The sequence below is a fragment of the Takifugu flavidus genome, chromosome 13, assembly GCF_003711565.1.
Source record: "Takifugu flavidus isolate HTHZ2018 chromosome 13, ASM371156v2, whole genome shotgun sequence".
NCBI classification, from domain to species: Eukaryota; Metazoa; Chordata; class Actinopteri; order Tetraodontiformes; family Tetraodontidae; genus Takifugu; species Takifugu flavidus.
In genome coordinates, this window is record NC_079532.1 from 180,954 (window position 1) to 206,504 (window position 25,551).

At 44.5% G+C, this 25,551-nt stretch overlaps 1 protein-coding gene across 1 annotated transcript; it reads left to right on the top strand.

Annotated features, from left to right (window-relative positions):
- The first annotated feature begins 22,525 nt into the window (after nt 1-22,525).
- On the top strand, nt 22,526-25,551 carry LOC130535776 (cyclin-dependent kinase 12). The gene is made up of 2 exons (XM_057051051.1): nt 22,526-22,846; nt 23,092-25,551. The coding sequence occupies exon 2, from the start codon at nt 23,259-23,261 to the stop codon at nt 25,359-25,361; it is 2,103 nt and encodes a 700-aa protein (XP_056907031.1). The 5' UTR covers nt 22,526-22,846; nt 23,092-23,258; the 3' UTR covers nt 25,362-25,551.

Genomic DNA, 25,551 nt, shown 5'->3' on the forward strand with positions numbered 1-25,551 from the left:
GTCGTGTTTCTGGAGGATCCTCCTAAACTTCTCCGAGACTCCGGACAGGTAGGGGATGGAAATGCTGCGGCGTTTGTTTCTGTCCTCCTCTCCTTTGCTGGGGTCTCGCTTTCTTGAGGTTTTGGTGAAGGCCCAGTCTGGGTAGCCACATGTTTTGAGAGCTGTCTTAATGTGGTCCTGTTCCTTCTTTCTGCCTTGGGATGTGGTGGGTATTTCTCTGGCCCGGTGTTGAAGAGTTCTGATCACTCCCAACTTGTGTTCCAGTGGGTGGTTAGAGTCAAACTGAAGGTACTGGTCGGTATGTGTAGGTTTTCTGTAGACTTCGATGGTGAGATTTCTGTCCTCAGTGATCTTGACTGCGCAGTCCAGAAAGGCCAGACTGTTTCCTTTTACATCTTCCCGGGTGAATTTTACATGCTCGTCTGTTTTGTTGAGGTGATCGGAGAACGCTTCCAATTCTTGTGTTTGAATTTTGACCCAGGTGTCATCCACATACCTGAACCAGTGGCTTGGCGCAGTTCCTGTGAAGGATGTCAGGGCCTGGGATTCCACCTTCTCCATGTATAGATTGGCAACTATGGGGGATACTGGTGAGCCCATGGCACAGCCATGTTTCTGCCTGTAGAAGCCTTCTCTGTATTGGAAATAGGTGGTGTTCAAACACAGGTCCAGCATGGTGCAGATTTGGGCCGGTGTTAAGGTTGTTCTTTCTGGAAGATTCTTGTCCAGTAGAAGGTGCTTGTGGATGGTGTCTATGGCGCTGGCGGTGGGGATGCACGTGAAGAGTGACGTGACATCATAAGATACCATAGTCTCTTCTGGAAGTAGTGTGAGTCCACTGACCTTTTGAGCAAAGTCTTGGGAGTTTTTGATGTGGTGTGGGGTGTTGCCAACCATGGGAGACAAGATGGAGGCCAAGTATTTGGAAATGTTGTATGTTACAGAATTGATGCTACTTACTATGGGTCTGAGAGGGGTCCCTGGTTTGTGGATCTTGGGCAATCCATATATGCAAGGGATGGTTTCTCCTGGATATAGACGGTAGTATTGTGGTCTGTCAATGGCTTTATCCTTTTCCAGTTTCTGTAGTAAGTTTTCAAGAGAAGAAACCCAGTCCAGTTGACAGAGAAAACTACCTTGGATGCTCCCCTTGTTTCTTGGATCGAGGACTACCTGACAGGTCGACCACAGTTTGTGAGACTGCGGAGCTGTGTGTCCGACCCCCTGATGAGCAACACAGGAGCTCCTCAAGGAACTGTGCTCTCCCCCTTTCTGTTCACCACCTACACAGCTGACTTCCAGTACCACTCTGAGACATGTCACCTCCAGAAGTACTCGGATGACACAGTCATAGTCGGGTGTGTGGAGAATGGACAGGACGATGAATACAGGGACCTTGTGGAGAGTTTTGTCAGGTGGAGCAGGGAGAACCTTCTGCAGCTCAACGTGACCAAGACGAAGGAGATGGTGGTGGACTTCAGAAAAAGCAAGTCCCCTCCCTCCCCAGTCTGCATTAGTGGGAAGGATGTGGAAATAGTCTCATCCTACAGGTCCCTGGGTGTTCAGCTGGACAATAAACTGGAGTGGTCCACAAACACCGATGCTGTTTACAAGAAGGCCATGAGCAGACTCTATTTCCTCAGGAGACTCAGGTCCTTCAGTGTTTGCAGCAGGATGCTCCACATGTTCTATCAGTCTGTCATGGCTGGCACCATCTTCTTTGCTGCAGTGTGCTGGGGTGCAGGCATTAAAGCAAAGGATGCCAACAGACTCAACAAACTCATTAAAAGGCAGGGTCTGTTGTTGGCTGTAGACTGGCAAACTTGGACAAGGTGGTGAGGGACAGGATGGTGTTGAAACTGCGGACAATCATGGACAATCCCTCCCACCCCCTCCATAACACAGTGGACAAACTGAGAAGCAGCTTCAGCAGCAGACTCCTGCAGCCTCGCTGCTCGAAGGAACGGTACAGGAAGTCATTCCTGCCATCCGCTATCAGACTGTATAATTAATCAAAACCCAGCCAATAACAATAATTGTGTAATGTTAATGTTGTAATTTTATTTCTATTTTATTCTAAATTCATGTACATATGCTTATAATGCTTATAATGTGTATATATTATATTATGTATATATTATATATATATATATATGCTTATAATATATGCTGTATACAGTATATGCTTATAACGTTCTAATCTTATCTGTATTTATTTATTCTGTTTCTATGCTCTGTATAGGGTGCTATTACAATTCAATTTCCCCACGGGGATGAATAAAGTTCATCTTAATCTTAATCTTATAAACCCCACAACAGCAATGGTGTATATTTCTATTTTATAAAATAAATAATAAAGGCTTCAGGTAAGGCAATACACTGCGACAACAACATGGTACATTTTTGACCTTTTAGAGCTGCGAGGCTGACAAGTGAAGTTGGAGCTACAGGTGAGATTAGAAATTAGGTTTTACTGGAGCTCTCTGATGGGCAGTCAGAGAAACCAGAGGACACACGTGTGCTATCAATAAAAGCTAAAAACACCAAAGACAATTATCAGAGAGTCCTGGAACAAACAGGAAGGACTGGGCTTTTTTTTAAAAGAAAGAACTAGATGTGGATTAAGAAAATGGACGCTATTAGGGCAATGACTGGGAGAGTTGCCTTGAGTCAACCGTGACATTGTTGGAAACTACCATAGACAGAGGGTCGACGAGTTCTGTGACTTTTCAGGATTAGGGTTAGGCACAGGTTAGGTAAGGAACTCATTTCACTTACGGGGAGCTCACAGTGAAGAGCCAAGCATAGTTAGAAAGATACATTGTTGTTTTCTGTTTGCAGACAATCAGATGGCTAGTTACTAGATACCAGTGATAACTCCATCCTTTACTTGTATCTTGCAATTGCTTTGTTGCTGAGAAAAATGTAAGTTCAGGTTGTCAGCATCATTTGACAAACTAAACCAATGCCGGTATTGCTTAAAAAGTTGTTTTTCCATGTTGCTTCATGCACATATTACTAATTTTTGGTCTTGCTACAGTTTGGATTTTGCCTTCAACTATAATAAAAAATATATATAGTATCATGTTTTCTGTCTATTCTCTTAAGACTCTGGCAATAAAAGAGCCAACACTACAAACCAAACATTTCTCAGAGACAAATAATCAGTGTTGGGGGGCTTGGGTTCTAGGTTTGACCCCTGGTGCAGACAAAAACATGGAAGGTGTTCTGTTAGTGAGGGGAGGTGTCACAACACCTTCAGAGCACCGCTGAGATACCCTTGAGCAATGCACCAAATCTGCAAATGCTCACATAGTGGTGGGGTGGACCTAACCTTTGCCTATATGTGCGCCCTCCCCATGACCCCAAAAAGAAAAAAACATTTAAGAAACACCAAAAATTAATAATGCATTTGGTCTACATGCTAACATGCTAACTGCTAGAGCAGGCCTGGCCAACCCGCGGCTCCCGAGCCGCATGCGGCTCTTTGCCTGGTTTCATGCGGCTCTAACGTTCATATCGAAGTTTGGGTTTATGGTTTTTTTTTAATGTGCGTGTTCGCTTCGCTTGAGTTCAATACAGTACTTTCGCCAAGATGAAAATACCGCAAAGTTTCTCAGGACAAGATCTTTTGAGTAAACAATTAGTGTCAAGTTTGCCTTCAAAATGGCAGGGAAAAAATGCACAGCCAAAGGAGAAAACCTGCACGAAAGCTTCGTGACCCGGTTCCGTGATCTACAACTGAAAAGGCCACAGATTGCATTCCTCGTTGCCCCTTTTAATGAGGAGACGCACTGTTGGAAAGCCCCGCTAGTCACAGATAAGGCTCCAGCTAAGTTAAAGATTATCGAGCTTTGTGAGGAGGACCAACTGAAACCTGCTTTAAGGGAAGGGGCCATTGAGTTCTGGAAAAGTGTGCCAATGGAAAAATACCCCAATGTCAAACCGGTTGCGCTTAAGATACTCTCAATATTTGGGTCAACATTCGTCTGCGAGTCTGTGTTTTCTATCCCGAAACACGTAAAATCAAAGCATCAATCTGTTCTGACTGACACCCATGTGAAAGAATTTCTTCGTGTGGGAACAACTGAATAAAAACCAGATTTGAAGAGGATTGTTCAAAGCAAGGAATGCCAGAAGTCCCACTAAGCAACATGCATAGTAAGAGAAAAAAAGATATTTTAATTATTATATTTCTGTTTGTGGATTTACCGTATTTTCACGACTATAAGGCGCACCTAAAACACTGAGATTTTCTCAAAAATCGACGGTGCGCCTTATAATATGGAGCGCCTTGTGTGTGGACTGACTTCCAAAATCTGCTGTGCGTCTTTGGTGGGTGCACTATGGTAAACGCTAAGCCAAATCGATTAGCGGCACACCTACGCGTAAGGATCCCCTAAAATGGCGCCGGTCAAGTGACACGCATATGAATGAGGCTTACTTTAAACTGCAGGCCATCGAATATGCGGCTGAAAATGGCAATCGAGCAATCTTAGTGTTTTCGCTTTATGAGGAGGCGGCATCTCTCCATACGCATGAGGACAACTGTTGCGCAGCGGCTGCCCGTGGATTACCAGGAGAGGGTGGCCATCTTCTGCACCTACTGCCGCGACAAGATAACCGCACCCAGCCACATCACCAACATGGATGAGATCCCTCTGACTTTTGACATCCCAGAACGCAGGATGACGGAAGGCGAACACTCCTTCACAAAGACTATGAGGCAGCGGCGGGCAAGTTATGCCACCATATGCGGGTGGATTGTAGACGTATGGGCCATGATACCGTCTTCATATATTGGAAGAGCTTTCACAAAATCAACGCTGAACCGAACCAGTGGGTGAGTCTGATTCAGATGATGAAGAAGAGGAATTCAGGATGTTGGACATTGAAATAGTGCAGCTGTTTAATTCAGATACAGAAGATGAAAACTTTGATGGTTTTGTGGCGGAAGAATGAATATTTTGTTCAATAAATGTGTCGAAACTCACGGTTTTACTTCCGTTGTCATTTTTTACTGTATGATTCAGCATGCGTCTAATAATACGGTGCGCCTTGTGTATGTTTTAACTACAGAAATAGCACCCATAACTGAGATTGCGCCTTTTAATACAGTGTGCTCCGATTGGCGGAGCGTTTACCATAGTGCACCCACCAAATGCGCACAGCAGATTTTGAAACTCAGTCCACACACAAGGCACTCAATATTATAAGGCGCACCGTCGATTTTTGAGAAAATCTCAGTGTTTTAGGTGTGCCTTATAGTCGTGAAAATACGGTAAAAAATATCCTTTTTTGCTGCTGCAAAAGTTGCGAACTGCCCAATTTTTATTCTTAAGATAAGTCACGTTGAATAGTGGTAAAGTGTAGCACATTTTTCACTCCATACAGCCACGTGAAAGAGGTACCATGGTGCATGGAAAACTAACCGGATTATTGCATGTCGAATCGAACCCTGTCGTCCAGCCGATACTCTGTAGTGGAAAAGTGCCTTCAGATCACAACAAAACCAAATCAATCTTTATTTATATAGCATCTTTTACAATCAAAATTGTTTCAAGGCGCTTTACAGAATCCCAGGGCCTAACCCCAGACAAGCAACAGTGGCAAGGAAAAACTCCCCTTTAACAGGAAGAAACCTCGAGCAGGACCAGGTTCATGTAGGGGGACCCTCCTGCTGATGGCCGGCTGGGTAGAGAGAGAGGAGAATGGGGAGGACAGGTAGAGGATAGAATAGGTAGGAGAGGAGAGGAGAGGAGAGGGAGAGGACAGGACAGGACAGGACAGGCATAGAGCATAGAATACATACAAAAATACATTATATTGAGTAAGCTGCCGATTGAGTGGGTCAGCGGGATCGGGGGTCATTATGCAGCTCTGAAGGCGGCGATACTTGTAAATTAATACATAAGGGGAGGGGAAGCAGAAAAACTACACAAGAAATAGCATCACTAGTCTACTTGATGAGGAGGAGGAGAGGAGAGGAAACCATGACCCAGTGTGGCGACAGAGGCCTGTCAGGTGATCATGTTTCTGGACCCCGGCAGCCTTGGTCTATAGCAGCATAGCTAAGATGTTAACCTAATGATTAGATGACCCCCTAAGTATGATAATTTGTCTATCTATGGTAGTAACTGGAACTACAGAGTTAGTAACAATACGCTTTTTCAAAGAGGTAGGTTTTAAGCCTAATTTTAAAAGTAGAGATGGAGTCAGCCTCCCGTACCTGGACAGGGAGCTGGTTCCACAGCAGGGGGGCCTGGTAGCTAAATGCTTGGCCCCCCATTTTACTCCTAGAGACTCTGGGAACCACAAGTAGACCAGCATTCTGAGAGCGGAGCGGTCTATTGGGCTGGTAAGGTGTCACTAGGTCCTCCAGGTAGGATGGAGCTAGGCCTCTGAGGACTTTGTAGGTGAGAAGAAGGGTTTTAAAAATTATTCTAAATTTAACGGGCAGCCATTGTAGAGACGCCAGTACAGGAGTTTTGTGATCTCTTTTGTCAATACCTGTCAGAACTCTGGCTGCAGCATTTTGGATCACCTGGAGGCTTTTTAAAGAGTTGTTTGGGCACCCTGATAATAAAGAACTAAAATAATCCGGCCTGGAAGTAAGTCTGGAAGTAACAAATGCATGGATTAACTTTTCAGCATCATGCCGCGTCAGTAGCTTTCTGATCCTTGTGATGTTCTTCAGGTCAAAAAAGGCACTTCGAGAGACTATTTTGATTTGGGAGTTGGAGGGCTCGTTGGAGACCCTGTATGTTCCCACAGTCAGCACATCTGGTGATGGTTCAGTTGTTGGGATGGCCTGGTTAGCTTTTTCTCTGATACCTAGAACTTTCTCAGTGAAGAAGCTCATGAAGTCTTCACCACTAAGGGAAGAAGGGATACATGGATCTAAAACACTGTGACTCTTAGTTAATTTGGCCACAATGCTGAAAAATACCTGAAGAATATAGCCAGAGTCCGCCCGTTTCTCTCTCAGGCCAGCACGGAGGTGCTGATGCACGCTTTTATCTCTTGTCGTTTAGATTATTGTAATGCCCTGCTCTCTGGTCTTCCAAAAAAGAGCATTTCTAACCTACAATTATTACAAAACTCAGCTGCACGAGTGCTGACGAGGACCAGAGGACGGGAGCACATCACACCGGTTTTATTGGCTACCCGTGCGTTTCAGGATCGATTTTAAGGTTCTTTTATTAGTTTTTAAATGTCTTAAGGGTCTTGGCCTGACTTATTTATCAGACATGCTTTTATTCTATCAACCCTCGCGGACTCTGAGGTCCTCCGGCACCGGCCTTTTAACCATTCCACAAGTAAGCTCTAAAACGCACGGGGAAGCGGCCTTCAGTTATTATGGTCCCCGACTGTGGAACAGCCTGCCGGAGAACCTCATGTCCTCATGCTTTTTTATGTCTTATCCTTATTTTACTTGATACTTTTACTGTTTTACTCCCTCAGTTCTTAGTTTCTCAGTTTTTAGTCTTTACACCTTTTATCCCATTTACTGTTTTAGTCTGTTTTAGTCTTAGTACTGTTTTACTCCCTCAGATCTTATTCTCAGTTTTTAGTCTTTTATCCCATTTACTGTTTCAGTCTGTTTTAGTCTTAGTACTGTTTTACTACTTCAATTCTTAGTTCCTTAGTTTTTAGCTTTTATACCTTTTATCCCATTTACTGTTTTAGTCCTTCAGTTTTTAGCTCCAGTGTTTCCTCATGGTGTTTCCTCATGGGGGCCTGCCAGGCTGGGAGATGTTTCCGGTCTACCGCTGGGGGTGCTGTCCCATTGTCGACTCTGGCCTGGGTGGTTAGGGGGCTCTGTGCTTTGGTGTGGAGCCTCCGGTCTGTCCGGGTCGGGGTGGTCTTTGTGGCGGTACTGTGAGAAGAATTATTGTTGTTATCGTTTCAATGCTATAGTAAGTATAGTAAGTAGAATTAGAATGTTTAATCAAAAGGAATGTATGAGTGTTTGAATCAAGTATTGTAGCTGTTATGTACCCAGCACTGGGAGGTACCATGTTCAAGGACACAAGGAAGTCGTACAGATAGGAGGAGAAGGAATCATGAGGTCAGATTGACATAAATGTTGTGTGCACCAAATAAAAGAGGAGAGCGAGCAGCAGACGGACGGAGTTGAGAGAGGAAGCTTGAACTGCTCGTCAGCTCTCCCTTGCAAGGCCTCCTGTTGTTTGTGTGGTTGATCCGAGTCTAGTAAACGAACAGCGCGGGTGACCAAACATCACCCTCACAAAAATTGGTCCTTCGAGCCGGATCCCAAGACCTGGAGAGGAGCGCTGTGGGACGACCGAACGCCGAAGTCTGTGCACAGCCGGAGTCAAAAAGACGTCCGAAGTGAAAGACCTTTCATCACGAGTTGACAGAAGGCCGGTCTTCGTCCCTCCCAGGGCGACCATCTCCAGTGACGGGAAGAAGGCACTAAAACAACTCAGAGAGAAACCATAGCGACAACGGAGTGAGTATAAGACACAAAAAGCGCTACACAGAAAATACCGCGGTATTGCCTGCCTGGTCATCAGGAGAGAAGCAGAGGCAAGATACACCCGCCTCCTCGGAGGTAGAAGCCTGGTGTATACTCTTCTTGTCACAGCCCCTTTTCTCCAGTTCCCTCCTGTCCCAGTACTTTTCCACTGCCCTGCTCACACCACACCCTCTGATCACCACACCTGCTCTCAGTCACGGATCACACACCTGCTCTCAGTCACGGATCACACACCTGCTCTCAGTCACGGATCACACACCTGCCCTCACTCATCAATCAGCTCACCTACCAGTGTATATATTCTCCAGCCTCACACTCACTCGGTGCCAGATTGTTCCTCTGCGTCCATGCAAGACTTTCCAGCGTTGTTTCCCTGCCGGTTTGCCCGTTGCTGACCCTGCCTGTCTTCGTTCTGCCTGCCTTGCCTGTTCCCCGGACAACCTACCTGCTTTCTGCCCCTGACTACGACTTCTGCCTCAGCGTCTCTGGTTCCTGTCTGCTCACCTGGTTTAGACTTCTCCGCCCAGCCCCGACTTTGCTGCTGCTCGCCCCACTCCCCGAGCCTGCAACTCCTAGACTTTGTGCGGGCCCAGAGCCGGAGGAATGGACTATTTTCTGTGTTTCCTGGTCTGCCTGAGTTCCTGTTTGCCCGTGGGTTAATAAAAGTCTTTACTACGGTCCAGCTTTTCAGAGTGCTGCATTTGGGTCCTAACTGCACCCGTGACACTCCTGATCGAGAACGATTGACTATAAGGCCACGGCAGGGGGACTGAACTAGATATCCTGTATGGATTGAGGGTTGTTCAGTCGGGAGATCAGGCGTCTCCACTCAAATACATAAAAACTGATAAAGTGCAAACATGGGCAACCAACATTCCACAAAAGGTGCTGAATTCGAAATCCCAGCATCATGTAAACACATGAAAGACAAATATCCAGGTTCATGCTCATATGTTCAGCTGTGGATGACTAAGTTCGATTGGGATGGTAACTTAGGCCAGGCAATATTACAAAATTAAAAGAAGTTACTATACTAACGGTACTGAAACACAGCAAGTCCTCATGTGCGTTAATGGCAAAAAATGGGGCACTGTTAGAGGAGATTGGGTCCCAGTGGATCCAGCCACTCAACAACCATGGCAGCCTGGCAGCCAAGAACTAAATGACAGACTTGACAGACTGTACGAGCGCATGCGAACTGTTTTTACCAGACGAGCTGACTACAGCGCCATTACAGCCACGAGACAAAAGACTGACGAAAGTTTTGAAGACTATAGCATGAGAATGAAAGATGTGTTCCGAAAAAATAGTGGAATTCCGTATGCGGAAGAACCAGAAGGTCCCTACCAACAGCAGTTAAAGCAAGCTATACATGGGGGATCAAAATCAGAGATAAAAACCTGGGTAGAGAGACAATTAGTTGATTTCGGAACTTGTAACCTAAACCGCTATGAACAACATGCTATGCATGCTGAAAGACAATGCCAAAAAAGTAAGAACCAATTAACAGGCATGTTTTTCAATGCCAATCCTTTCCCAAGCCGAGGGCGTGGGCGAGGCCGAGGCGGAAGGGGAGGAGGAGGCAATTTCCGTGAAAAAGATCAGTGTCATTATTGTAAAAATTATGGACACTGGGAACGTGATTGCAAAAAGAAACAACGTGACCAGAGATACAATAGAGGACAGCAGCAAGGTTCTAATCCACCCCAGCAATGACTAGAACTGGAAAAAGATGTCACAAAAATTAAAACAAATCAGGGCACAAAATTTGACCAATTTGAAAAAGAAGACTTAGAAGGTGTTTTAGACTTAGAAACCATCTTCCAGAAATACAACTGACCGTGTTAGGCAATTCTTTAACATTCTTAGTAGACACGGGTGCAGGTAAATCAGTAATTAGAGATCCAATAGCCCTGACACCAACTTCTACACAGATTTTTGTGAGATCAGCAAATGGTCTCATAACTAAAGAAAGAATGTCAGTCCCTGTAGATGTTTGTGACCCTGTAAGTGGAATCACACTTAAAGCTCCTTTCGTGATCTCCACCACATGTCCCGTAAATCTATTAGGAAGAGATCTTATCTCTCAGCTTCAGTTGATGATTCGTACCACAGCCGAAGGGATGTGGTCTGTAGATAGAATGGTTAATCTGTGGGTAAGAGAAGCAGATGATGTCATTCTTAGGACTTGTGAATTTTTGCAGATCATGGATCTTAGATTATGCGAAAATAACTGCCCCTTTACAAGCATTGATGTATGATAATCCCTTAGCAATGACTGATGTGTTAACTTGGACCCCTGAAGCTGAAGAAGCATTTACACACACAAAGCAGGCCCTTGTAGGTGCTGGAGTGTTAAAGCTGCCAGACTATCAGAAGCCTTTTGAGCAGGTTGTAGATTGCAAAGGTGATTTTATGACTTCAGTTTTGTTGCAGAAGCACGGAGATAAGAGGCAGCCAGTGGCCTACTACTCCCACAAGCTAGATCCCGTAGTTTGTGCACTCCCACCATGCGTTAAAGCAGTTGTGGCAGCGTCTGAGGCAGTAAAAGCCTCCGCAGGAGTGGTGCTATATCATGAGCTAACCTTGCTAGTTCCACATGCAGTGTCAATACTGCTGCTACAAAGTAAGATAGCATTCCTGTCGCCAGCACGTCATCTTTCCTGCATGGCAGTGTTGCTGTCTCAGCCGGATCTGACGATTCGTCGCTGTATGACCTTAAACCCAGCGACGCTGCTACCCACCGCAGAAGAGGGACACCAGCACAACTGCCTGGATGAGGTCTCCATTACGGTCCTGCCGCGACCAGATCTCAGTGATGTCGCGTTGACTACAGGACAGACACTCTTTATGGATGGATCATCGAGAAAGGATGACTGTGGACGCACTAGAACTGCCTATGCAGTAGTTACAGCAACTGAGGTGGTGGAGGCGAAATCACTTCCCTCCTCCTATTCTGCTCAAGCTGCAGAACTCGTCGCACTCACACGTGCCTGTGAACTAAGCAAAGGACAAGATGTTACCATTTACACAGATAGTCAATATGCTTTTTCCACGCTGTTTGTGTTTGCTCAACAATGGAATTTAAGAGGGATGAAAACGTCGACCGGCAAACCGGTCATGCATGCAGAACTGTTAAAAAAGTTATTGGCAGCAGTACAGCAGCCACGCAAAATAGCTGTATGTAAATGCACTGCACACACTAACAACACAGACGCAGTCTCACAAGGCAATGCCTTTGCTGACAGAGCCGCAAAGGCTGCAGCAAATAACAACACACTTCTTGATAATGAGGAATCATTTACCTTAGAACCTGCAGATAATGATATTCTAAAAGAAATGCAACAAAGTGCTCCAGAAAAAGAAAAGGCCATGTGGAAGAAGCGAGGAGCCAAACTGGATGACAAAGGACTATTAACCATAGGAAACAAGCCAATCCTTCCCCGGAATATGCATAAATGGGCAGCATTAGTGAGCCATGGGCCATGCCATGTCTCAACAGGAGGGATGGTACAGATGGTTAATGAACATTATTATACTATAGGATTTCATACCTACTCAAAAAAATTTTGTTCACAATGTGCTATTTGTGTAAAACACAGCCCACAGGGAGCCCTTAAGGCCCCTGCAGGCACTACACCATTACCAAATCATCCATTTCACACAGTTTTTCTAGATTTTATTCAGCTAACACCATGTGAAGGTAAACAATATTGTCTAGTAGTGTTAGATGGATTTACTAGGTGGGTAGAAATTTTCCCCACAGCAAAAGCAGATGCACTGACAGTAGCAAAAGTCCTATGTAGAGAAATCATTCCCAGGTTTGGCATCCCGAAGGTCATCTGGAGCGACAATGGAAGCCATTTTGTAAATGAGATAGTGAAAACTGTAGGAGTAACTTTGGACATTGATTTGAAGAATCACTGCGCATACCACCCTCAGAGTGCAGGATTAGTTGAAAGAGTCAACAGTACTATTAAGAACAGACTGAAGAAGTGTATGGACGAGACAGGAAAGATCTGGATGTTTTGTCTCGACCTGGTGAAATTATGGATGCACATAACACCACACAAGAAAACAGGCATCACACCTTTTGAAGCATTATATGGGCGGCCTTATTGCCTACCATACTTTGCAACTACAAATGAGCTAGAACATGTTGAGGAAACAATAGCAGATTATCTGAAAAAAGTGTTACTCAACCGAAGTGTGAATACTGTAAATGTTCTGCCTAGTCCTGTGTCTTCCACAGATTCCACCCCCCAGGAACCCATTCAACCGGGCGACTACGTGTGGGTGAAGAAGTTTGTGCGAAAGAGGTGGAACACGCCTAGATGGGAAGGTCCTTATCAAGTACAGCTGACCACAAAGACTGCAGTTCGAGTGGACGGGAAACTGTCGTGGATACACGTTTCCCATTGTAAGAAACAGAAAATTCTTCCAGGTGAAGGCGAGGGAGCAGTGGCGGACTCTCCGTAAACGGCTGACGGCCTGTATAGGTCCAGCAACGGCTGAACCCCGTCAGAACCTGTGAAGACGATCTAAAAGGAAATGAAGTTGTTCTTCCTAATTGTGGTGAGTGCTGTGACGGCGGGACTCGTGAGTTTTGGTCTTTGGAACTTCCGACAGGAGGGAGGTAATCAGGGACAGAAAGATACTCTGAGACAGGATGAGAGCTACGCACGCGCTAAACGCACCGTAGTTAGCCACTTAGAACATTCATGGTTAGAACAAAATCCAGAGTCCTCACACACTTACAGTTTGAATACATGGTGGCGCTATGCTAATTTCACAGCTCGGACACAGAATCATTCTCGTTGTTATGTTTGTTCTATGCTACCAGTTTCTGTGCATACACCGCAAGTAACTGCTGAACCAATGACAGGGAGTGTAGGACAGTGCTTTGTCCACATAGGGCTAAGCCGTGACACGAACTTCACACTCAAGTTGTTGGACGGAACGTGGTTCACTCGCAGCAATTGCACCCAAGAGCCACTACGGACAATGGCAGGGAAAGCCAATAGATTCAGATTCCCTGTGCTAGGTGCAATGAATCACACATACTGTTATGCACGGAGTGGTGGTAGAGACTTAGGGTCATTACACAAGGATGTCTGTAAAGTTGTTTATACGTCATGCACACTGGGAGTCAGTCGTGATGTGAAGTTTAACACTTCAACTGATCAGTATTATCGGAAAACGTGTCTACAGCAAAAGAAAAGTTCCGAACAGTGTGAACAGGAGTGTATTGATGACCCCCGGCACTTATGTGGTTTATTTACCTTAGATGAAGCAACACAGAGGTGTCCAGAAGGTTATAACTGTACATGTAACTATTCCGCTTTCGCGCCAGGAGACAAAGGTACGCAATTAGTGGATAAGGGATGGTGGTTATGTGGACACAATGCGTATGCAGACCTACCAGCAAACTGGTCAGGAGTGTGTGCTCCTGTACATCTCAATGATCACACAGTCATAATTTATGCTGCTAATGCTAGATCCGCACCACAGTTGCGCCCCAGGGAGGAGTGTGTGCAATGGTAGGAGATTACTGTTGTACGTTCATCCCAGAGAATGATGCGGACGGTCACCTGATAGATAGCGCATTGAAAAATTTAACTAAACTACAGAGAGCTATGATTGATGATGGTAGTCCCCCACCAGATTGGCTTACAGGAATGTTGTCAAGGTGGAGGGAACTGTTGTTCAAGATAGGAATGATGATAGGGATAGTGCTGCTAGTATTAGCCATACTAGCTTGCTGTGTAGTACCTCTTGTTCGGGGTTGCATTGGCCGGCTCGTGGGATCAGCTGTTACTAGTACTTTGCTGCAGGTGGAAGAACGATCTCTACTGGACAACGATGAAGAGGAATCAGAAGAAGAATGGACAAATGTGATGCAAGATGTAAATGAAATGTTTAAGATGTCTTAAGCTGTACCCATGTTGAACTCTGAATGTAAGAAATGTGTTTCTAGGAAAATGACGTAATGCATTTAAATTTCATGAAATGAAATGATGTAATACTGACAATGAGAATCTAGACGCATTTAACGATAAACAGGAGGGAAATGTGAGAAGAATTATTGTTATCGTTTCAATGCTATAGTAAGTATAGTAAGTAGAATTAGAATGTTTAATCAAAAGGAATGTATGAGTGTTTGAATCAAGTATTGTAGCTGTTATGTACCCAGCACTGGGAGGTACCATGTTCAAGGACACAAGGAAGTTGTACAGATAGGAGGAGAAGGAATCATGAGGTCAGATTGACATAAATGTTGTGTGCACCAAATAAAAGAGGAGAGCGAGCAGCAGACGGACGGAGTTGAGAGAGGAAGCTTGAACTGCTTGTCAGCTCTCCCTTGCAAGGCCTCCTGTTGTTTGTGTGGTTGATCTGAGTCTAGTAAACGAACAGCGCGGGTGACCAAACATCACCCTCACAGTACCACCTGTGGTCACAGACCATGACCTCCCTCGGCATGGTGGGCCTCCAAAGGTGGCGTGTCCTTCGCCTCAGGTCTCGGTGCCCAGCCATGTCTCAGCTTGCCTCAACTTGTTTATGTGTGTGGGTGTGTGTGTAAGTGTGTTGTATGCGTGTGTGTGTGTGTGTGTGTGTGTGTGTGTGTGTGTCCTTTTCTTGATTCTCTTGTTCTCTTTGCTGTTTTTATCCTTTTGTGAGGCACTTTGTGCTACCTAGTGTATGAAAAGTGCCATATAAATAAAGATTGAATTGAATTGAAAAGAAACCTGGGGTTATTGTTGTTTTCTTCAATTAATGAAGAAAAATAAGCTGTTCTAGCCTTACGGAGGGCCTTTTTGTAAACTACTCGACAGTCTTTCCAGACTACATGATAGCTATCCATTTTACAAGAATGCCACTTCCTTTCTAGTCTGCGCACTTTCTGCTTGAGGGTCCTGATATGTGAATTATACCACGGGGCACACCTCCTCTTATTTACTATTTTCTTTTTCAGGGAAAAAAGAATCAAGTGTGATTCTCAGTGAGGCTACTGCACCTTCAGCAATAGAGTCAACCTCTGCAGGGCGAAGATCATAATGATTGATCCCCGGGGAAACACACAGTGGTCCTGGGATTAGCACAGATCTTCTTTGTTCTCATTTAGTGGGAGTAACTCAAACACATGAAATCCCACTGAGCAGCAATGTCTTAAAATGAAAAGCTATCATGTTCGTACACTCCTCTATGGTACATGTGCACTGTTCAACCCAGAGGTAGCATGCAGGTCGATGACATCATGTGTGAGCGGAGCATGTGCTTTAAAGGTCCATTCCCCTATGCTTCCACTGTGACAGGATGAATCAATAAAAAATAAACCGGACTGAACTTCTCTCTGTTGCTTTTCATTTGATTCTCTCCTGAAAAAAGGTTAATGATGGTCTCATGAGTAGTAAAAGCAAGTGAGTCACCATGGTAACAGCTGGTGTCACCTAGCAAGACATGGACAAATATACGACCATCAGTATCCAATCAGGCCGGACTACAGGAAAAAGTAATCCACAACACATTTAGGACCAGCAGACCACACACATCATACGTAACATGCAGGACATAAAGAAGAAAAATAACAGCACAAATTATATAGAACAAGCAGAAGAAGCAAAACATGTAGACCATAAAGAAGCCGCACCACCAATAGCAGCTGGTGAGAAAATTCTTGGTGGGGCTGATTTCCCTGCCTACTCCAGTATTCAATTCAACATTCTGAAAATGACTTAAATTCCACAATAATAAGTTAATTTCCTGTGTGTGTGTGTGTGTGTGTGTGTGTGTGTGTGTGGTGTGTGTGTGTGTGTGTGTGTTTGTGTTTGAGACAGGATTAAGTGAATGGAGTGGCAGGGTGATGTTTTTTCAGGCCTGTCAGACCCCAGCTCCACAGAGTGTTTCTACCATTGTCTCCATCTTCACTCTGACTGGCTAACCTGTGACCTCATAGCAATCCCTTATGGCCATTTTCTGTGTCAGGGGCTACATTTCATATGACCCTCCCAAATCGGGAACACAAGGCTAATTGGCTGAATATTTTATTTTTTACACTAGCAACCATACACAGCACTGTTGGGGGTACTTTTCACAAGCGCCCAAGAAGAATTCTATTAATAGTATAAGTGATACCAGTCTGTCATGTCTGCAGAAAGCCACTGTTGAATGAGAGTCATTTGGTCGAAATAATATTTATAAAGTTTAGATTGCACATAGGCACACACTATTATGTAAAATTGGCATTGATAAGCATGTCAGAGCATGTACAATACACAGATTAGTCAGGGCACACTGGAAATCCAAGATTCACAGAATACCCAGAACTGTCAGGTTCCCAGCCTCTGGGAACTCCATTGCGGGTTTCTTCCTGCAGGGGGCGTGGTGGAGCCGTGCCCCAGCCGCAGCTGTTGCCGTGGACTGGCGCACCTGCAGCCTATCAGTAATCTAGCCACCTATTAATGGACTGTACTCACGGTTTGCCGGCGTTGGCATGTTTTGTTTCCTAGCAAAACCCCGACTACTCTCTGCTGGATTATCGTTGTGACTTTTTCCTTCCTGGATTAGTTTCTGGATCATTGTTTGCTTCTCTCCGGGAGAGCGGCGCAGTGGGCCACAGCCGTACTGGAGAACCAGACCCCCCAGTTTTCCGGCTTTTACGGAGAGGAATTAAGACGTGTTTTCGACCATCCCGTCCAGAGCAGCGAAGCGTCCTCCCAGATCCTGTCCCTGCGCCAGGGTTCCAGCTCCGTCGCCGACTCGTTTCCGCATCCTCGCCGCCCGAAGCGGCTGGAACGACGCAGCCCTTCGGGGAGTTTTCACGCAGGGGCTCTCCGACGACCTGAAAGACGAGTTAGCAGCGAGGGAGGAGCCTGGGAGCTTGGAGGCGCTCATCGGCCTGGCTACTCGATTAGATAATCGACTTCGGGAGAGACACCGGCAGAGGATGAACAAGCGGGCGGTGAGAGTGTTGTGAATTTTCTTCTGGTGGTAGCTGAGATGTGTTGATGAGGAAGGAATCTTCGCAGACACCGACTTGGTTATCATAGATGTTTATTGGAGAGAACAGTCAGGTATCAATCGGACGCTGCAGCATGCCCGAGGGAGGTTTCGTGGTCCCGTTGGTGAAGAACTCCGAAGTGTTTACAACGATAGCTCCTTCTTACACAGTCAAGTCAACACATTCTTTTCTGATGACCTCATGATACACAGTATAGCAAACCCAATGGTATAGAGTTCAGTTAGTACCAAAAATGGAAGTAGTAGAAAGGTTTTATGCTACACATCCTCATATGGAGAACAACCAGGAGCCTACGAGCTCCAGCGTCATCTCTTAGCAGCTTCTCTTGGCAATAACAAGACTTCCATTGCAATCTTAAAGTAAGGCAGAAGTCACAGGACACATGTGGAACATATCCTAATATGGCACCAGGCTGGCTGCTAAACACATTGCGGCCTTACAGAAGTAAAGGCCTGCACAGAATGGATACACAGGCTTCAGATACTACATATTTACCCCCTTCGAGACTACATAGAGTCTCGAAAAATAAAGGATAACCAAGTTTTAAGTAAGTAAAGGTGACGGTGACTACTAAAGTGGTATAATTTGATACACGTGAGAAAAACATTGATTACGTAGGCATGAATAATATGTGAAATTTAGTAGAGTGTGAGAGCGAAAAACCCATCCGACAGACCTCTTTAAATTTACAACCCTCAAAACACTTTAGACGGGAAAATTCTCTCACGGTCCCTCTGTCTACAGCAACCACCTATGGTACTCCAACCCAATTTGCAAAAAGGTTGTATAAGGGGAGAGTTTGGCAAACACATACGAGATACTGAGAAAAAAATCAAAAAATGTCCATGGTCAGGCTGGTCGACCCATCGGACCTTACCTTGGACCTTTCCCTGCCTCAGGACCCCTTTCCCTATTTACCAAAACAAGGAAAAAACCTGAGTTCTCATAGCATCTGCCTACTGATGAAATCTCCCTAGTACATTTATTAACACAAAACTTCAGATATATGTATTAAACACATCAAACAGTAATTTTCGAATTTGTAGTTCATAGTCCCCTGATGAAGGATCTTCAGTTGTTCCACATCTTCATTCAGGGTCCTCCAGCATCTTTCACAGTTCATTTTGAATTTCTGAGTCCATTCCAACATAGTTGTCACCCCAACGTAGATCCCCAACTACTGTCCTGGAAACAGAAAAGAGAGGTGCCAGTATCTTTGCAAACAAAACATTGGTTTCATTAAAGGGAATACAATGCAAACATATCAAAACATGGTTGTCACGATTAAGTAAATTAAGTAACCGTTTCCCCCCTAGTCACCAGTACTACAATGGAGGAAAGGAAAACATAAACACCATTAAATGCAAAGAGTAACATAAGGATATAACTCGAAGGTCACACTATATACTGAATTATTGATTATACTGGATATTTATCAACCTGTAGCAGTTGTCTTATGGTATATAGAAATGTCCTCCTCATCTGAATCAACCAAAGCTTTATCACTTAAGAGTGGCATCTGGATCTGGTTGCTAGGCATCACTACACCAATCCAACGCAATATCATCGCCTTGGCACAAGTTAATGACAAAATACAAAAACAAAACATCACACCCAGTGACACTACAACTGCACTGAGAACCTGTATCAACATAGCTCCCATTGGACCAAATTTGTCCTGAAGCCAGGCCATCGCTGATGTTCCTGCGCCTTCAGAAGGACCAAATGCATCTCTTATCTTCTTCAAAGCGTCAATCACACTTGTTATATTATCACCACTGTCTGGAATCAAAGTATAACAAGCATCTCCTGTCAAGTTCAAAGACACACACAAACCTCCTTCTTTGGCCAAGATGTAAACTAGGGCCATGGCATGTTTCAACAACGTAAGTCTGTGGCTCCTCTGAGTGTTGGAAAGATGTTCAAAGCTTCTTATGGTTTCATTAGCAAAACCCTGCAGAGTGTAAGTAATATTGCTGAGGTCCTGGTGGAACAGGTGTCATAGATGGAAATTGATATGATTCAGATTCAGGTCCTTTATTGTCCCACACGAGGAAATTTACAGTGCAACAACAGCAGAGCACGTAGAGGAAAAATAAGATAAAATCGAATAGAATAGAATTTGGAATATACAAACAGGATGTATATTTACAATAATCCAGGTAAATGGATACTCGGCCCCTGTATACCTGTACATAGTACAGAGGGTTATTAATCATGTTCCCAAGACCAACCACCTCTGCTATTTTACTATGCACCGGCGGTGGCAATCCCTTCTGAATTTTAGCTCGAATGACAGACTGCTCCATTTGGTTTGCGTCAGGATCATTGCCTGTGACATTACGCCAAGTTTGCAGAACTCTTGAAACGTAGGCTCTCGGATTTTCTTGTTCACCCAATGGTTCAGTGAGGATATTATCAGGATGTATGTTGGTTGGAAACGCGTCTTTCAGCGCCCCCCAAAACTGACCTCTGTGAGCCGAAAACAGTTCAGCATCATTTACTGCAGTTGCAATGAACCGAGGCATGCCAGCCTTCTGCAAAAGGTCTTCCATGGCAGACACACCAATAAGATTAGCTAGGAGCCTTTTAATGTCTCCAACAGCAGGTTGCGTTCCAATCAAAAGTTCCTCCAGTTTCGAAATCCAGGGGTGTGCCCCTTCCTGAAGGATCGGTAGCTTCTCTAATATGTCTGACATGTTGGAGTTCTGCCAAGGTTTATACTCAAGATTTTGACCACGAACAACAACAGGAAACATTTTGTTAGCAGAGCTCTCTTTTTTTGAGCGCAAGTTGTAGTCGGAGGTGATCAGCTTTGAAAGCTTTCCCTTCTTTAACAACTTACACCGTTTTTCCATATCTTCCAACTGTTTTTCTAGCATCTTTTGAGCTTCTGGAGTTCCCGTCAAGCTAATGTCTAAACAACACTGTTCGATACCCCTTTCGAGATTTCTCAAAGAACGTTGTTTTTCCTCAGAGGAAGAACAATTACTGTCTGAGTCTTCATCAGTGTCTGACCCTGAACTGTCATCAGTCAGACCTTGACCAGACTTAGCTTTCTTTTTAGATTTGTTACCCCTCTTTTCAGCTTTAGCCAACACACGCTTAATGGCGGGATCATAACCACCTATGGCTTCATCCGTACCACTTTCATCATCGTCCTCCGGGAGAAGTGTTTTGTAGACATCATCTCGTGTTATTCTTGATTTGGATTTTGGAGTTGTTGGATAAATGTGTATAACTGTTTTTGCCTTTCCCTTTTCAACAGTTTGGTTGTCCTCATCTTTAATGTTGTACTTACCTTTCTGGCTGAGTACGGGAAGTTGTGGATAGATGTCAGTGTATTCAGCTTCTGTCTCATACGGTGGAGGGTTTTTTAGAGGAGCGTATGAGAGAAAGGAGTATTAATCTTTTCCACTAGCGCCGCTGTTTGTTTTGTGGTTCTTTCAATAACTTCTTTAGCTGTTCCGTTTTTCTCTTTTGCAGCCGCTCTCAACTTCTGTCCCTCTTGTTCAAAAAGTTGCAACATTGCGAGTTCAGTCTCTCTTTTCTGCACAAGACTTCCCCCTATTTCGTTTTTTCTCATTTGCCTTGTAGGCGGTAACAAGTGTACACATTGTTTGAATCACATCAGGGTTGAGGGTACCTTCAACCGTTGTTCAATATCTGGCCAACACTTGTTCCATTTCTTTGAGACCTCTGGTAGGCCTTTAATAAGGGGATTGTTTTTCTGCACCACCTCAATTGGGGTCATGCGTTTAAATGCTTTACTCTCCACTTTTGACATTTTGCTGTAGCAGTTGTCTTAGGAAAGTATGGTATATAAATTCCAAACCTTAAAATGTAAATGCTTAGTTTATTTCACTTAATGGTTTTGCATTTTAGTTAAACATTAATTGTTTAACTGATAAATACAAAAAGAAAATAAATTCAATTAATATGGAAATGTAGAAATATAAAAATATGAAAGGAAGCAGCAAAGCAAAATTATAATAAAGAATTAATAAAGAAAAGTGTGTAAATAAAGTTAAAAAGGTTGAAGAAATTTATTAATTGCTTATCACTTTCAAACAAATCTGATTTGACTCTAAACCTGTCCAAATGAGCTGCAAAACAATCGCTGTAGATGTTTGTCCAAAAGATTATGATGTGTGTGTGTATATATAAAATTTCACTGGCCTTAGTGCAAGACCGTTATGTCGCCACCAGTAGATCAATTCCTCCTCTCGTCTGTCCCTACTGGAGTCAAGTTCAGGTGCATCAAAAAGTGTAAAGAGGAAAAAGAAAAAAATTCAATAATTCATAAACTGTTAAACTCCTTCAAGAAAATAAAAAGTGCACAATTCTTGAACACTATCATATATTATCAACAAAATTCGAATTAGTATGTTATTATAATTGTTTTTATCAAAGTATTATTATTATTATAAACAATTATCAATATTAAACAATCATTTAACAATCATCTATAAACAATAATCAGCCAAGCAGATAAACCTGTTGCATTTATGCCCCAGCATATCTCTTAAAATTCCAACACGCATTAAACAATTCAACGCTGATCGATAAAGGAGAGAGAAAGTGTGTGTTCCGTTTCTTCTCCTGATAAAAGCTGTCACTTTAGAAAGTGAGAAAGGGTTGAGTGGGGAGGGACTCTCCGCCTCACCACTAGGGGGAGCCAACTAGCTCCACCCCTTGAAGTCGAGAACCACTTCCTGTTCACTTCCGATAGTTGGAGTGTGAACATTTGTTCTCACTAGCCCCGAGCTAGCTGCTGGTTGCAGGCCCAGCACACAGCTGCACAGTGTGAGCCACACCCTGAGATCCAAAAGATCCAAATTAACCAACAACGAATATAAATAATTTTTCAAAATCAATAGAAATAAAGTTCTCCAAAGATATTACATAAACATGTAAACCTGCAAGAACAAACTTCTATATTTCTCAACTTTTCTTGATTCACCACTACTTCAGCATACATGTATACGTGTGTGTGGGTGTTCGAAAGCCCACACTGTTTATATTATTGTATACTGTTAGAGTTTATCTAAGTAGTATGTTTTATTCATTGTTATTTAGTTTTTTCCTTGAAGTTTCATATTTCCGATGCTCTCGAATGCAACACTGATGTCCGACGCTCTTGAACGCACCACTGCCGTCTGTGCATGCGGTACTTTAATTAGTTAATTGTTCACACCCGATGCAACTGTAGAGAGTGCGTGTCCATTCAGATGCAGCTACGCTGAGATAATTTCACCTTTTTGCCTATTTTTCTTCATTTGCCTGTGCTCCTGTGGTTTATTGCTGTGTGTGAATGCCATAAGGTAAGGAGTTGGCAGTGCATAGTTGTACTTATTTAGTTGTGTATAAGCTAACTTTATGTTACGTTAATGTGTGTTCAAGCTAATAATAATAATAATATCTAAATGTCTCGTGTTAGGTGATTTGTTGTGGGATAAATGAGAATTGAACTGTACTGCTTCATTTGCGGTGTTGCTCATTTGATTGTGTTTGTGTATTTGATGTGTGCTTGCTGTGCTGATGGATATTCGTTGTGTTGTTGTTGCAGACCACAGCAGAATAAATCATAATCCATAACCTGGACATCTGTATTCGTGTTCTTTAATTTGGACACCAACATCCCACATCTTGCCGCTCTAAACCAGCTAAATTCCTGGAGACCCCAACCTCTCCTTTTTATGGTCCTTCGAGCCGGATTAGAGTATCAATCAAGGTATGGAACCTGCAGATGTCCCGTCTGAGCCCGCACCCCAACGTGCTTTGGAGAGAGAGAGACGTCCCCCAGCCTACTTGACTGACTATGTGGTTGCAACACTCCCTTCAGAGGGACAAACCCATACCACACAACAAGCTCTCTCCTCCCAGCGATCACGTAGTGGGAGAACATGCTCATCTCAGAAGAGCTGCGACTCCAGATCAACACGGTCATCTCGCTCGTCCTCGAGCAGATTCCCCTCTAACGTTCTCTCAGAACTGGAAACAGCACAGCTGGAAGAGCGAGTGAAACAGATGGAGCTTGAGGAGTTACAACAGCGTCTAGAAGAGGACAACCAAATAGAACATGAACGTCTGCGACTTCAATCTCAAGCCAGAGAGGCCCAGCAGCTGCAGGAGGAAGCCATCAGAACGCAGGAAACGTTAACAAGACAGCTTGAGAGCCGACGACAGCTAAAGAAGAGAGCGAACCAGCTGGAAATAGCGAAGATGGTTACTTCTCTCCTGAAAGAGAAAGCACAGGACCCTGGTGGTGCCAGATCCTCACCCTGTCCATCAGATCATAGTGAGGCAAGGCAACCTGTACCTCAACCTGCAGCGCCCCATGCGACTCCGCCTCCAGCTCCAGTGACTCTACCTTCAGCCAGCCAACACGCGGTTCTGCCTCCAGCTGCTCAGACTTCACTTCAAGCACCACATGTAGCTCCGCCCTCTACGCCATATCCATCTCTTCCTCCATTACCACATCCTGCCCTTCCTCCAGTATCCCTGCCTTGTAGTTCAGCGCCAGTGAACTACTACTCTGCTCCAATTTCATATCCAGTTCACCCAGCGCAGTATCTCCCCTCCAGTGCAGCCTTCACCTGCCCGGTTAAAGCAGAGTCGTGCTCCACTACAGCGCTGCCTCAACTACAGACGGCTGATGTGTTCCCACTCAGTGCCACATCCTATGGCATCCCCAAACCTATGATCCCCTTCTTCGAGAGTGGTAAAGAAAGTGACTTTGCGCTACTGAGGATGGCACTTGACAACCTGCTGAATAGTCATCTGCATTTGAGTGAGCAGTACAAGTATCAAGTGCTTCTGGGACACCTGAAGCTACCTAGTGCGCTTCAATTAGCCAAAGCCTATATGCATGACCCAAGGCCGTACACAGCGGCTATGCAGGCACTGCAAGATAAGTACGGTCAACCTCGTCAGCTCGTCCAAAGTGAACTCGGTGCGATCCTTAACGCGCCAGCCCTCAAGTTCGGAGACTCCGAGGCATTTGATGCGTTTGCTTTGTCCATTCAAACGCTAGTAGGCATGCTTAGGACCCTAGAGGGACAGAATGGCTATGAGTTAAGATGTGGATCCCATGTCGACCGGCTATTGGGCAAGATGCCGCCAAGCTACCGCGACGGGTTTGTGGAATACTGTCTGAACCAAGGTATCCTTCGGACAGGTACGGACCAGACCTATACTCTGCCTGATCTGAGCGTCTGGCTTCAGATGAAATCCCAAGCCAAACGCATAGCTGGTAGAGCTGCTTCTCTCTATAACTTTGAAGCACCCAAGCCACCAAAGAAGGACCAACGTCCCTTCAACAAATCGAAGGAGAAATCCACAGCATTCCTCCTCACTGCCAGTGATAATCAAGATCTCAAAGGACGTCCAGCACCCATGAAGTTCTCATCCAAACCAAAACCATACTGCCCTCACTGCGACAATAAGGAGCACTTTCTGAATGCTTGCGTAGAATTCAAGAAACTGAACACAGAGCAGATTGTGAGGTGGATAAGGGACGGACAGCGGTGTTGGAAGTGCGGACGATCTCACAAGCCTGAGGTTTGTACCCTCAAGCGACCTTGCAATACCTGCAAAGAGCAACATCTGACAGTATTACACAACGCAGTCCAGCAGACCCAGAAGAGTGTGCTTATGGTGACCGCTCCAACTACAAAGGTGTACTTGGATAGACCAAACAGATCCCCCAAGGTGATGCTGAAGGTTGTGAAAGTCTTACTTCATGCTGGGGACAGAGTGTTGGAGACGTATGCAGTGCTAGACGACGGTTCAGAGCGAAGCATCATATTGCCACAAGCTGTACAACGTACAGCCTGAAACACTTACCGTCCGAACTGTTCACCAAGAGGTAGTGCAGCTTCAAGGCGCTTCAGTTACCCTTTACGTTTCCTCACTGCTCAAACCTGAAGAGAGGTATCATATACACCATGCATTCACCTCAGAGAATTTAGGTCTCTCAGAGCATTCCTATCCAGTGAGGTCTCTCCAACAGAAATATAAGCACCTC